Source organism: Aethalodelphis obliquidens, unplaced genomic scaffold (assembly GCF_003676395.1).
Source record: "Aethalodelphis obliquidens isolate GAN/ISIS:26980383/991018 unplaced genomic scaffold, ASM367639v1 scaffold51, whole genome shotgun sequence".
NCBI lineage: Eukaryota > Metazoa > Chordata > Mammalia > Artiodactyla > Delphinidae > Aethalodelphis > Aethalodelphis obliquidens.
Window position 1 is genome coordinate 10,519,294 of NW_020837995.1, and position 15,029 is coordinate 10,534,322.

Genomic DNA, 15,029 nt, shown 5'->3' on the forward strand with positions numbered 1-15,029 from the left:
TTTGTTTTTATACTGTCATTTATAACATTTATAACAGAGTTTGATTTGAGCAAAATTTTTAAAGGCCATGGAACAACTGTATCTTTTTAATTAATTTTATTTATCGCTGCGTTGGGTCTTTGTTGCTGCATGCTGGCTTGCTTTCTCTAGCAGTGGGGAGCGGGGGCTACTCTTCGTCGCAGTGCATGGGCTTCTCGTTGCAGTGGCTTCTCTTGTTGTGGAGCACTGGGCTCTACGTGCGTGGGTTTCAGTAGTTGTGGCATGCGGGCTTAGTTGCTCTGCGACATGTGGGATCCTCCTGGACCAGGGCTCAAACCCATGTCCCCTGCATTGGCAGGCGGATTCTTAACCACTGTGCCACCAGGGAATCCCCAATGGTATCTTTCCCATTGATGCTAAGATTGCTCTGTATGGTTTCAGCTTGCGTGGACATATATGCAGTAATTCACTACTGTACAAAGTGAGGACTGCCTGTATTTGGTCCCAATTTCTTCACATCCTCACCAACACATTATCTGTCTTTTTGAAAATAGCCATCCTTGTGGGTATGAAGTGGTATCTCATTGTGGTTTTGATTTGTGTTTCCCTAATGACTAATGCACATCTTTTCATATACTTACTGGTAATTTGTACATCTTCTTTGGAGAAAAATCTGTTCAAATCTTTTGCCCATTTTCAAATTTATTTATTTATTTTTGACTGCATTGGGTCTTCATTGCTGTGTGCCTGATTTCTCTAGTTAAGGCAAGTGGGGGCTACTCTTCATTGCAGTGTGTGGGCCCTCTCATTGCAATGGCTTCTCTTGTTGTGGAGCAAGGGCTCTAGGTGCGTGGGCTTCAGTAGTTGTGGCACATAGGCTCAGTAGTTGTGGTGCACAGGCTTAGTTGCTCCACAGCATGTGGGATCTTCCCGGACCAGGGCTCGAACCTGTGTCCCCAGCATTGGCAGGCGGAGTCTTAACCATTGCGCCACCAGGGAAGCCTCCATTTTTAAATTAGGTTCATTTCTTTAATTTTCATCTGAATCTATTTGTTAACTCAGCTGATTACTTAAAAAGTAGGTGAGTTAAGCCCATCTACGTTTGTTGATTAGTCTGAATTTTGTTATATTGTTTCACTATGTAGTTTATTTTCTTTGCCTCCCCCCCCCTTTTGATATTGTGTGTAGTTCTAGTTGTAAACTTTATTCTGATTTTATATAATACTCTCAGTACTCTTTCTTTAAATTCTCTGTTGCTTCCCTAATATGTAAGCAATTTTGAAACTACCTCTTACTGCCCCTTCTTGCTATGTAGCTGCTAACTTTATCCTATTGTCAGTTTGTGTAGTTTTTATTTCTTGATTTCTCAGCTTCAAGTGCTATCTTTTTACTTCTATGTAATGCTCCGGACGCACAGGCTCAGCGGCATGTGGGATCCTCCAAGACCGGGACACGAATCCGTGTCCCCTGCGTCGGCAGGCGGACTCCCAACCACTGCGCCACCAGGGAAGCCCTCAGTGAGCTTATTTAACTTTCCACCTACTCATCCCTTTGCTCCCATCTTTTGTTGGTTGTAATAATTTTGCATTATTTTGATAATGTAAAATTATCTGATTTTGGCTTATTCCCACCCCCATCTGTAATCTTAATTCTTACAGTTGAACATATGCATATATATGTAAAATATGCATCTTAAAAATTATTTACTGATAGACTGTATGGTCAAAATGTTTGGAGACCATTACACTAAATACCTATGTCTTTTAAAGAATTTGTCTGGGCTGACAAAGATAACTTTTAGCTATAGCTCCTTTTTGGGTATACTTTTTTATACTTCAAACCCAAATCCCCAAACATGAGAAGTCCCTTTTTTCTTTTTAAATATACACATATAAGATATTTTATTTCAAAAAGCACAGAACATTATACAAGTTTTAAATTTACATTTTGCAATAAAAGATATCAATATATGCATTATTCGTATCATGGATGGAATTTGAATCAGTGGTATAAATATGTGGCAGTCACTAAATATAGATCATCATCACAGTGAACCAAAATGCATAGTTGTTATGAAATGACAAATGACCACTAAAGGGTGAACTCAGCCCATACACCACGATAATAAATTAGTTATACAGATATATGTTTTTCTTCACTGTATCATTAAAATTCCTGCTAGCCCCTCACCAAACATTCAAAAAACACAGTTTTGGAGCCATCCTGTTGAACCAGTTCCTCCACATACTACACTAAAGAAAATAAAGTGACTTTTTGCTCATTTTTAAGTAAACTTCATATGCTTAATTAAACTGTTTCCAATGATGAAGGCAAACAACTAGGATATTTGAATATAATTAGAAATCCCTTGGGCTGGGGGCAGCACTGAGAGATGTATGTTCATCTACAGTGCAGAGATCTGAATCAATCTCAGGAAATGGAACTCAATAGGAAATGGGTTCTTTGGCAGTAAAGATCTGACTGGCCATTGCAGGACAGTCCCTCTGGCAGCTTGAGAGCTTAACCGTAGAATTTATGAAGTGGATAGAAAAAGGTTAGAAATAAAAAATCAATTTATCTTTGCTAAACTGGGACCAATCAATTAGGGCAGAAGTCAGCATCTTCTGTTGCCTAGGCTGGCTCAGACTTCCCAGTCAGACAATCCACCCAACAAAATTATATAAGAAGTAAAAGGAAATGTTATAATCATTTAATCATACTGGCAAATTTGACAAACTGAATACTAAAATTTGTAATCCTCACCCATCAATAGTTAGAAACTGTTTATTGGAGTTGTATCTATTTTCTGATACCTTCTGAATAATAATTATTCAGGTAGAAACATGATTGTGATTCTGATGCCTGTTCATGCCAATCCCTTATTGTAAAATCCAGAATTTCTTTACTTTACATAAAAATACCATAAAAATCTAACCCAAAATGTGCATCATCAATCACTTTGCAAATATATTTTTATTTGCTTGCCTTTGCTGAGCAAAAAGAAGGTAGGAAAACATTTATACACATACATGACTATGGTCACCAAAGGCAAAATAAGACGGTCTTTGAATGTATCTTTCGAACTCCTAACATTACCCCAGAGACAACAGAAGCTAAAACATAAGATTTCAATCTATCTTCTGCCTGCTGTTTTATATCATAAGTTCTTGATATAAAAAGTTAAAGCCAAAAACCAAGAAGTCTATGCACAGATGCCGGAGAGCTCTGTTATTTATGAACAAGATGGCTCAACCACAGCATGTTTTAACAGGACACAGACTACTGACCACATGGCTTTTTTTGTTGGTTATACTATTCATATATCCAGAGTTTATGAAAAGTTTGCACACATAACAAATGAAGGATCTGTCTTACAAAGACACAGAATGTTACAGAACAGGCTTAAATCTGATTGTTCTAATTTACAGCTGCCATGATCCATTCATTGGGGGAATTTTCTTATCCTCATTCTATAGATAGTTTACATCAGAACTGCATCAGGTTTCTGAGTCAAATAGAGTCATGTCACAATCAAGAGATAAGTGAACTTATTTTAAAAACTTGCCTTTGGAAAATGGAAAGTATAATTTCAAAATGCAATAAAGCTAATCCTCACCATCAGAGGTGAGGACTGCAGGCTTTGTTTCATCAGGGATAAATAATAAATACATTATCCTAACTCTTCTTGAGGTCTACAGTAGGAAAAAAAAAAGCTTTTCCACACTGGCAGAAATTTGCCTTAGAAATGGAAACTTTGTCCATATAGAAATATAGTTTAATTTCTGGCTGAAACAGTAAGTGGTACTTTAGGGGCATTTCCTTAAGAGAGAAATTATAAAATTTTTACTTTTTGGAAAACTTTCTCAATTGAAGTACACTGCATGGTTTCTGAATTTCTCTTTAGCTGCAAGGAAGACTAACACAGATTATTAAATCTTGTCAGTGATCCATTAGCTAAATTAAATTTGGGGGGGAAACACCAAATACAAATTGTAGAAGAGTCAACCAACATATAAGAATGCCCACAACTGCTTGATGTGACTTCATTTATCAGGTGGATGAAGTGAAGTGGGACAGATTACGAAGGGAAATAAGTTTTCTGGAACTATTAGCAGAATCAGACACTTGGGGGTGAAGAAGCATTTCTTTAGTGTTCTGGAACATAAAATAGATTAATCTATGTCTTTTTTTTTTTTGCTTTAAGCATATGTTCATTAATTGAAAGAAATATTCCATTAAGGAATATTTTATTGATGTATGTGAATCTGGACATGGAGCAAAAGACCCTCCAACCCTTCCCCAGCCCTCAATAAGGTCTCCATAATTTTGAATCAGTCTTCATTACTGTCTTCATTCGTGATTCTCCCCAGGCAGAGTTGGAGCTCACAGTAACTGCCAGTTGAATCCGAATAACATCTGATTAGTTTCCTGGCTCCTAGCAATCTCTTCTATGATGCAGTGTTGCTGCCACACCAAATGGAGCTTCCGATACCGCTCACGAGATAAATGAAGGGGGTTGCCCCTCCTTCAGGGGGAGAAAAAAACATGTAAGCTTGAATCAAATAACTACTACATCTTTATTGTTTAAATTAGTCTGAACTTTTGAGATGTTCTTGGAACTGGGAGGAATCACCAGGACAAGGTTTTAAAAGGTATATTTTCCCTTCACCACTGATCACTATGAACTCGATAAGTTACTTAGCTAATGAAGAAGAAACTTACTCCTTGATTATTCAGAAAAATAGGTCAAGTATACCATGGGCATTATGGGATCCCATTTAAATGGCTAGAAAGGTTTATAACTTGAAGCAGTTCTATTCTTTTTAGAGTGGTTAGCCTGAGTAGGTCTTTAATGGCTTTCTGGCCTCTTATAGTTTATCCAGCTTTGATTTCTGATCTTTGGACGGTAGAGGTTAGGTCTGAGGTGTAACACTAAGCCCTCAAATTATACGCTGCTCCTCAGAAATACTTAGTTATTATTGTCTTTATGACACAACAAACTTGCTGGTGATTAGCAAGTACTTAAATAAAATTACTCCACACCAATTCTAAGGTTGCACAGTTTGTAACACTGTATAACAGCTAATCCAAAATGACTGAAGTCTGGCTGTTGCCAATGATGGAGAACTGTGAGACTCTCATCCCTGGGGCACTAACATGTCTCAGCTGGTTAGGTATTTTCATATTGCCTAACTAACTTAAAAATTCTGCTTCTCTGTACCTTTCTGGAACAACACAGGCCTCTTATCCTCAATCATTAACTACTTTCACCACCCACCTTTTTCTTCCTGAATCCAAAGACTTTCTCTATACAGGTCAAAAGCTGTTACAATAAAAACAAATCTCCGTATGAACAAAGAGGTTCTAAGCCTCATCCAATAAGCCGATTCATTCTGAATAATATATTGGGATGATGAAAAAGTTCGGATTTTTCCGTTAAGATGTTACAAAAATCCCGAACAAACTTTTTTGGCCAACCCAAAATTTCAAAAGAACAAACTTTTAGTTAAACAAAAAGAGCTTATGGTAAGGGGATCTAATCTTTAACTATATGTACTTTTGGGACCATTGTGGCCTTACCTCCTTTTTCTCATACCCATGAGTGGTACTCCAGTTCCTAACACCAGTGAAGGATACAGAAAATTACAGGATTCTAAGCATTTTTGCTAATGTTTAAAAGCAAAGAAGGCTGACATAGCTGGCTAATAAAAAGTTTCAAGTATTGCAATGGAAACAATGAATATCCATTTTAAACCAAACTCCCTCACTGGATACTACAGATTTCTTTCTTTTATACATCAGCGTCAATTAAACCTTCTAAGTAATTCTGAAGAAAGGTTGATTAAAAATAATAGAGCATTCAAACATTAGGATGGCGGGGGTCTAAAAATTTTGGAGAAGCACAAACTTGTTGAAAATTATGTGTTACATTTAGGATGGCATCATATTTAATATTTTCAATTTATAGCTATTTAAAAATATCTCTCAGTATTAGCTTTTGTGTTTAAAGAGCTGCCACCATCCATGTACAATAATGTGAGTAAAATTTTAAAAACTTACTTCAGGCCAGGGTCTGTTTCTCCATATTCATCCAAATAAGGGGCTGGATAGGCACAGCCTCTGGCTTTACCTTCAACCAGGACTACTCTACATTCTCTGATTCTAAGGGACAAAACAACCAACAGAAATATTACTAAGTGCATGTATGCAAATGACAGGCACTGTGTCAAAGTTAATCTAGAGAAAAGACATGGTATCTGTTAAGAATTCAGTATAAAGACAATATAGACGAACAGACTAAATCGTGTTTTGTCTAAATAAAAGAGAATGAACATTGCTATTTTTGTTGAAGCTATGGGAAAGGATCAATGGACTTAGGGAAATGGGATCAGTCAGTAATACTGACTAAATATACTGAAGAGAGGAAGGAGACTGTCCTATGTGAACCATAGGTACCCTGGAAGATGGTGGCTGGGGTTGTTTCTGTTCTATTTCCTGACCTATGACCTGGAGCGGGGGAGGGAGCTTAACAGAAGAATAGAACCACATCTCCTAGTCTGATAACCCTGGACCAGAAAGAAGGTCATCTATGGAAGTGTCAAGCCTTTTCTGGTTAGAGCCAGCCTCCAACAGTGCACATTATAAAGAACCACTGTAACCCTGAAGGTACTTGGGACTCTTACAGCAGAGAAATGGAAAAATAAAAAATAATGTTCGTGTACATAAGAGATAAGTACTCTAGAGAGAAATTATAAAATAAACAGTTGGAATAGGTAGTGGGTTTAATCGCTGTAGGTACCCTAGAAGAAAATAGGTGTTTGGGCTTTGCTTGCATACACTTATTCTCCTTGTTCCAACAGATGCTGATTGGCAGTGATTACATATTCCCTAGTGAGTGAGATGTTTGGGTTTATGTAAACAGAAACTAGATTACATGGGGAGAATGGAAAGAAAGGGCACATGCATCCACTTTGAATTTTTTCTCTCTCTCAGGAAACTTGCACTCTTCTTTCATAAATATGAGAGACTATTGGTCTGTTCTCAGTCATTTGCTAAGACACCAGGGAAAACAATGGTTGGTTGGTAGAAGAAGTGAAGCAAATTAAAACATTCAAAGGACAACATAAAGTAACAATGTACATGTCCTTTGAAAATACAAGTTTTAGGACTCTAAACTCTTTCACTATACCTGATTTTTACACAATACCAGAGTAATCAATATAAAGCCTATCATATTTCACGTTTCCATTTTTTTTTACCATCTTTATTGGAGTATAATTGCTTTACAATGTGTTAGTTTCTGCTGTATAACAAAGTGAAGCAGCTATACGTATACATATATCCCCATATCCCCTCCCTCTTGCATCTCCCTCCTACCCTCCCTATCCCAACCCTCTAGGTGGTCACAAAGCACCGAGCTGATCTCCCTGTGCTATGCGGCGGCTGCTTCCTACTACCTATCTATTTTACATTTGGTAGTGTATATATGTCAATGCTATTCTCTCACTTCATCCCAGCTTACCCTTCCCCCTCCCTGTGTCCTCAAGTCCATTCTCCACCTCTGCATCTTTATTCCTGTCCTGCCCCTAGGTTCATTAGAACCTTTTTTTTCTTAAAGATTCCATATATATGTGTTAGTGTATGGTATTTGTTTTTCTCTTTCTGACTTACTTCACTCTGTATGACAGACTATAGGTCCATCCACCTCAATACAAATAACTCAGTTTCATTTCAAGTCTACCATATTTGTTTAAGGTTTTCCACAAATAATGAAAATGTGAACAGATTCCAATTTTTAACTCCTTATTTTTCAAACTACTTACTTCATATTTTTTAAACTATTATTTACATTTGAGAAGATACTTAAGTATCTTTTCAAATGCAATTGCATGTGAATAACAGGTCTATGCTCTAACTTCTGACAGATCATATCCTATCAACATACTGTCCTGCCATGATGGCCTCCAGACTGGATTCAGATTCCCTAAGTTCATTATGAAGCTTCCTACTTACTTTAGGAAAATGCAGACTCCAGCTCCACAGTGAAGGGCATGAAAAATGCAAGCTCCCACCTCTTCTCCATTCACAATTTCTTGGCAGCAAATGTTCTGAGAACACAGTATGGCTCCGCAGAAAAGACAGAGGACAGGGTGCTTTCGCTCGTCATCTGCAGACCGTGGGCACCTCAAAAGGGAAGAAAACATTCAGTATGGTGGAGAAATAATAAAAGCATGATATAATCAGTTAGCAGTGTTTTAGATGTATTAGCAGTGTTTTCATCACTGGCTGCTTTGCAGCGAAGAAAGCTCTTAAAACACAAGGAAACATTTAATTAGATGATTCCTTTTTAATACTTTTCCTTAAGAAGATAACAAAAAGTCTTCTGATTAATTCATAGTAAGAAAATTTATTTTTAAATATGCAGTGTTCTGCGAATTCCCACAAAGTGTGGCACTTAGATATGCCTTGAGATTGAGATGCATTTAGAGAATCCAGTCTTCATCTGACACGACCAATTTACAGTCAGCTCCCCCTCTGGATTGGTTTAGTCAATCTTGTGTCTCAATGTTGGAGCAATGACCTTGAAGGTATACAATTACTGTTGTTGTTTTAACCACAATTTTCAGTAAGTGTTTAAACACATTTCCCCCACTTCTTTGAAGTATTGAGATCTTTAGGGTTGAAAGGGGAGACTGCAGTCTTTGAGCTGACGCACCTTTCCACCTGTGAAACACAGCCAAGTCTTGGGAAAGAAAAAGTGACAAAGTTTACTTGTTTGAACCAAGTAGTACTATGAGATATGGCCATTTGACACAGTGGCATGCTAGAGCCTTGCTATAATGCCCCCAAGAGGGGTATCACTCTCTGAATTAAAGTGATAATGGCTATCTTTGTAAAAGGAGCTTCTTATACTCCTATCTCTGCTGTATAATGGACATAAAGCAAGCATCAATTTGGACAGAAAAAAATAAATGCAACCCCAGGAGAGATCCATTGATGTCCACAATTGGGTCAGAATAAAGAGCACCAAAACAAATCTCTAATATGGTATTAACAGTTTATTCTCTGATGCCCACTTTCTTAGGCAAGATAAGAAAATCACTATTCTCTACACACGAGCAGAGGGACTCCCTGCATAGGTATTCCATTCCTGTCTCCTGTAGATGAGAGGGTTATTTTCACTCCCTGGGTGTTGCTCTTTTTGGATAAAGCCAACATCTTCTTTAACTTTTAGCACAGGATGGCTGAGTCCCATCCTATAGAGGAAAATGGGAGTGATGCCCCTGAAATACAGTACTGACCAGCCACCCTCCTACACTAGAGATGACTCAGTCTTAATGGAAACTAGTAGTAACAATAAAACTGGAAGAGAGCATAAGATTTATTATTATTTTTACTTGAAACCAGTAAGTACTAATATCATTCAGGAGCATCGTCACTGTGATTAATGATTAACACTCTTCTCAGAGCCAACAGCATGATACCCTTGAATGACTAGAAAACAATATCTATTCACAGGGTATCTGTGATACCAATGCAGCCCCAAGATTAGGAAAATCACTGAATTTGGAGCTGGACGCAGTCTCTGAAATCATCCAGCTAATTTTTGGAGGGCTGAGAGGTAAAGTGATTCAGTCACTTCTTTAGTTGGCTGACCTTAATCTGCCTGAGACAAGCAGCAAGGGAGCTGAAATTGAGGTCAATTCTAACTGGTAATAGAGGCTGAACTATGGGCTGCCCAAGCCCCTGATGGGCCAGTTAAACCCCCTGGCTTTGTGGCTCAAAGCAATGGTTATAACTAAATAAGAGAATTTCCTTAGTCATTCTGTAGGGTGGTGATTCTCAGAGTGGGCCAAAGAAGGGCTCTTCAAGCCCTTAAGATGACCCTGAAATGCAATCTCTCCTTTTGAGTCCTTCAAATGACAGCAAGTTATTTAACATATAGTTATAAAGACTAAGTCACCTTATAGATCAAGGCAGTTAACTGGAATTATTAATTAGTATCCTTAAATTTGAGAGTTAGTTGTGTTTACTGAGAGTTCTAATTAAGTTTAGTAAGAAGTTTAGCTGTTGCACAAAGCTCAGGAACATTACAAAACGCCTAACTGAGCTTTGGAATTTCTGTAATTTGGGAAAACAATGCCTTGTCACCAGTACATTATCAACGGAGTCTTGAATAGGCTTTGATTTTCAAGCTACTGAGATTCTTGCCTTTTAATTACTAGTTACTGCTAGTTCCACGTCATCATTATCAGTTTGGTTTGCTATGGGTGATGTGTGATGCTACTGGATTGTCAAGGATACAGAACTACATCAATAATAATTTTGGCTTATTATTTTCAAGATGATGCATTGTGATTCAAATATGAAATATTCACAAACCAATGGCTGAAGCAGATACAAATATGATTTCTCCATTCAGTGACATTTCACTGGTGGTGTGCTGCTCATTAATTTATGCTATTCAAATAAATTGCATCATATTACAGAAGGCAAAACAAAAATTACTGTTAACCTTATTGAACATAATTTTATCACAGAGCATCATGAGTTTAAGCTCATGTTGTTCTCTTATAAAGGTAATTCATACATGGTATTAGCAATGAGCACAATGTAACTTGTTTTTATTGCTTCTCACTCGTCTTTATCAGCCAGTATTTTTTTGATTTGAAAGTGATCAGTGAAAGGGAAGATGAAGATAAAAGGAAGTTTAGGAAACACTGCTTTAGAGTAGTGTTTAATCTGATGGAGGTAGGAGGAACATGGTGCCAGAAAAGGCTAAGGGGCTAAAAGGCTATTCCTCTTTCCAGTACCCAGGCTTGCACTTTGAGTCACAATGTTATCTGTTTTACTGTTACAATGAGCTTCCACATAAGATTGTGTTTGGGAAAAAAAAGTGTTCTTCAGTGTCATTTCAGTGAATGAATGTGGTCACCACACTGTAATGCATGTAAAACAGTGTTTAAAGACACATGTATAAAAGATATTTCTAAGACTGCTACTTGCTTGGGAAGTTGAGAACAGTGAGGTTCCTGTACCAGAACAACTACTGATCTGGCAAGAACTGTCTGAAGCAATTATTCTGGGAACTCAGAGTCAGGACAAACACTTGCAGTGTCCAGAGGAGTGCTTGACAAAAATGAGGCTAGTAAATTTCAGTGAATTTTGGCATTCTGTGTAGTGGTTACCATCCCTTATCCCCCAGCCCCACAGCAGGTAGCTAAATTGCCCACAATCCTGGTGCAGCATGCTGGTGCCAAGGTGGGCAAGAGGGACCTTGTGTTCAAAAATTAGGGTTGTATGTTTAGTTTTGCCTGGCAGTTCACTGAGGGGCTGGCACAGAAACTAACCATTGTTTCAGCTCCCGTGGGCTGAAGCAGCTTCCTTGGCGGTGATGGTAGTAGAGGGGATTTAAAGAGGTAGATAGTCTTTATATCTTTTCTTCTCTCTTTTTTTTTTTCTTATTGTGTCCAGGCATTTAAGGAAATCTCTGTCAGTTACTGGCTGACCACAGAGATAATGGAACAGAGACTTCAGTGAACACACAACGAATAGAGTCTTTGCAAAAATAGTTTGGAAAAGTCACTAAAACAAACAGATAACTACAGCCTTATCAAGCAACAATGGTAATTCCTGGGATGTGGTAAGAATCTGATTTCCAGAGTTATTATGTTACAATACTCAAAATGTCCCATTCTCAACAAAGCTTACAAAGAAACAGAAAAGTATGGCCCATTCACAGGAAACCAAAAAGAGACTGACAGAAATCATCCCTAAGGAAGCCCAGCCATGAGACATAATAAACAAAGACTTTAAATTAACTCTCCTAAATATGCTCTTTGAAAGAAACCATTAACAACAACAACAAAAAAACCTAGTGGAAATCAGGAAAGTTGCAGGGTACAAGATCAACAGACAAAAATCGGTTGTGTTTAAACACACTAGCAGGGCTTCCCTGGTGGTGCAGTGGTTAAGAATCCGCCTCCCAATGCAGGGGACACGGGGTTCGAGCCCTGGTCCAGGAAGATCCCACATGCCGCGGAGCAACTAAGCCCGTGCACTACAACTACTGAGCCTGCGCTCTAGAGCCCGCGAGCCACAACTACTGAAGCCCATGTGCCTAGAGCCCGTGCTCTGCAACAAGAGAAGCCACTGCAATGAGAAGCCCGCGCACCGCAACAAAGAGTAGCCCCTGCTTACCACAACTAGAGAAAGTCCGCGTGCAGCAACAAACACACAATGCAGCCAAAAATAAATACATACATACATACATACATACACCAGCAATGAACAATCCAAAAAGGAAATTAAGAAAACAATTTCATTTACAATAGCTTTCAAAAGAATAAAATACCTACGAATAAATATAATCAAGGAGGGAAAAGTCTTGTACGCTGAAAACTACAAAACATCACTGAATGAAATTCAAGCAGGCCTAAGTATAGAAGGCATCCATGTTCATGGACTGGAAGACTTAATATTGTTAAGAAGGCAACACTCTCCAAAGCAATCTATAGATTAATGCAATCTCTATTAAAATCCCAATTGCCTCTTTTGCAGAAATGAAAAAGCCAATTCTCAAATTCCAATTTAATCGCAAAGGACCCGAAATAGTCACAACAATATTGAAAAAGAAAAAGTTGGAAAGCTCTCATGTTACAATTTCAAAGCTTACTACAAAGGTACAGTAATTAAAAAATGTGGTACTAGCATAAGGATAGACTTATAGACCAATGGAACAGAATTGAGAGTCCAGAAATAAACCCAAACATCTGTGACCAACTGATTTTCAAAGCAGGTGCCAAAACTATTTAATGAGGGGGAAAAAACAGTGTCCAAAAATGGTGCTGGGACAACTGGAAACCACATGGAAAAAAGAATGAAGTTGTACCTCTTACCTTATTCCAAAAATTAATTCAAAACAGATTCACAGCCTAAATATGAGCTAAAACTATAAAATTATTTGGAAAAAACATGGGAATAAATCTTCATGATCTCAGATTTGGCAACAAATTCTTAGTTTTGATACCAAAAGCACAAGCAACAAAAGAAAGAAACATAAGATGGACTCATACATCAAAGGACACTATGAAGAATATGAAAACACAACTTATAGGAGGAAATATTTGCAAATTAAAATCTAATAAGGGTTTAATATCCAGAAAATAAAAAGAACTCTTACAACTCAACAACAAAAAAGATAGTCCAATTATAAAATGGGCTTGGGATTACCATATATACACTAATATGTATAAAATAGATAACTAATGAGAACCTGCTGTATAGCACAGGGAACTCCACTTCGCTGTACAGTAGAAACTAATACAACATTGTAAAACAACTATACCCCAATTAAAAAATAAAAAAATAAATGAAAAATAAATAAACAAAATGGGCAAAAAACTTGAACACATATTTCTCCAAAGAACATATACAAATCTGTAACAAGCACACAAAAAGATGTTCAACATCCTTGATCATTAAGGAAATGTATATCAAACCGCAGTGAGCTACCATTTTTCACCCACTGGGATCACTTTAATTAAAAAACAAACAAACAAACGAGAAAATAAAAGGTGCTGGTGAGAATATGGAGAAATAGGAGCCCTCATACATTCTGGTGGGAATGTAAAATGGTGCAGCCATTGTGGAAGACAGTTTAATGGTTCCTCAAAATGTTAAACATAGGATTACCGTAATGACCCAGCATTCTACTCCTAGGTATATATACCCAAGAAAAATTAAAATATATGTCCTACCAGAAACTTGTACATGAATGTTTGTAGGAGCATTATTCATAATAGTCAAAAGAGGGAAACAACCTAAAGGCCCACCAATGGATGAACAGATTAATGAACTTTGGTATATACATACAATGAAATATTATTTAGCCAAGAAAGGAATGAAGTACTGATACATCCTACAACTTGAATGAACCTCAAAGACATACTAAGTGAAGAAAGCCAGACACAAAAGGTCATAGATTATATGATTCCTTTTATATAATATATCTAGAATAGGCAAATCCATGGAGACAGAAAGCAGATTATCAGTTACTACAGAATCGGGAAAGAGCGGGATGGAGAATGATTATTTAGTGGATGCAAGGTGTTTCCCTGGGGTGATCAAAAAGTTTTGAAATTAGAGAGGAACAGTGGTGGCAAAACATTGGCAATACACTAAATGCCAATGAATTATACAAAATTGTATGTTATGTGATTTTCACCTCGATTAAAAAAAAAAGATTGAAAATCACTGTTACAGAGGATGCTCAGTGGTCACTTTTAAAAAAAGTTTGCTAGTGGTGGTGAGTTTGTAAGCTCAAATAAGTTTTAAATATATATTTCTTCTTACCTGAAATGAGAAGCTTGATTTAGGAGGCAGCTATAGTCATCAGGAAGCTCTATCAAACTATTTCTTTTTCTAGGGTACCTAGAAATATAATTTAAATGGCAATTTTATTTTATGAGTAAATAAGCCCAGATCAAAAACAGACCAAATAACAGAAGGAAGAATGTTTTAAAAATAATGAAAGGAGGGGAATTCCCTGGTGGTCCAGTGGTTAGGACTCTGTGCTTCCACTGCAGGGGGCATGGGTTTGATCCCTGGTCTGGTCGGGGAACTGAGATCCCACAAGCCGTGTGACGTGGCCAAAAAAACAGTTTAAGGATTCATATTTGCAATCCATAGTAATTCCTACTGTTGACTAGATTAAGTCTAAACTTTTCAGCCTAGAATTCCAGATCTTTCATCAGCTGGTTTCCTCTCCAAACCCAACTCCTACTATCTCCTAAGACTAAATTGTTCTAGCTATATTTCTATACTGTCTAGGAAGGTAATATAAAGTAGTAGTTAAGAACACAGACTTTGAAATCAAACAGGCCCGGTTACATATCCTAAATTCTCTAACACCTGACAAGTCACTGAACCTAATCCTGTATTTCCTGGTCAGTAAACTGAGAATAAACATATATACTTTCTCAATCATAGGGCACACCCTCAATTTAGTAACACATTTCCGGGGTGGGGGGGGGGGGTGAGGAGAGAAA

General features: G+C 37.6%; 1 protein-coding gene across 5 annotated transcripts in view; it reads right to left on the reverse strand.

Annotated features, from left to right (window-relative positions):
• Positions 1-1,853: 1,853 nt before the first annotated feature.
• The window catches only part of UBR1 (ubiquitin protein ligase E3 component n-recognin 1), a 169,368-nt gene continuing 156,192 nt past the window's right edge, over positions 1,854-15,029 (reverse strand). For 4 of the 5 annotated variants that reach the window (XM_027084070.1, XM_027084072.1, XM_027084073.1 and 1 more), the window contains 4 exons: positions 14,335-14,412; positions 7,993-8,163; positions 6,040-6,141; positions 1,854-4,504 (listed from right to left, as the gene is read on the reverse strand). In XM_027084070.1, the coding sequence (XP_026939871.1) occupies positions 4,363-4,504; positions 6,040-6,141; positions 7,993-8,163; positions 14,335-14,412 (493 nt within the window). In that variant the 3' untranslated portion in view covers positions 1,854-4,362. The remainder of the gene's footprint in view (positions 4,505-6,039; positions 6,142-7,992; positions 8,164-14,334; positions 14,413-15,029) is intronic. The other variant, XM_027084071.1, reaches the window with a different exon arrangement.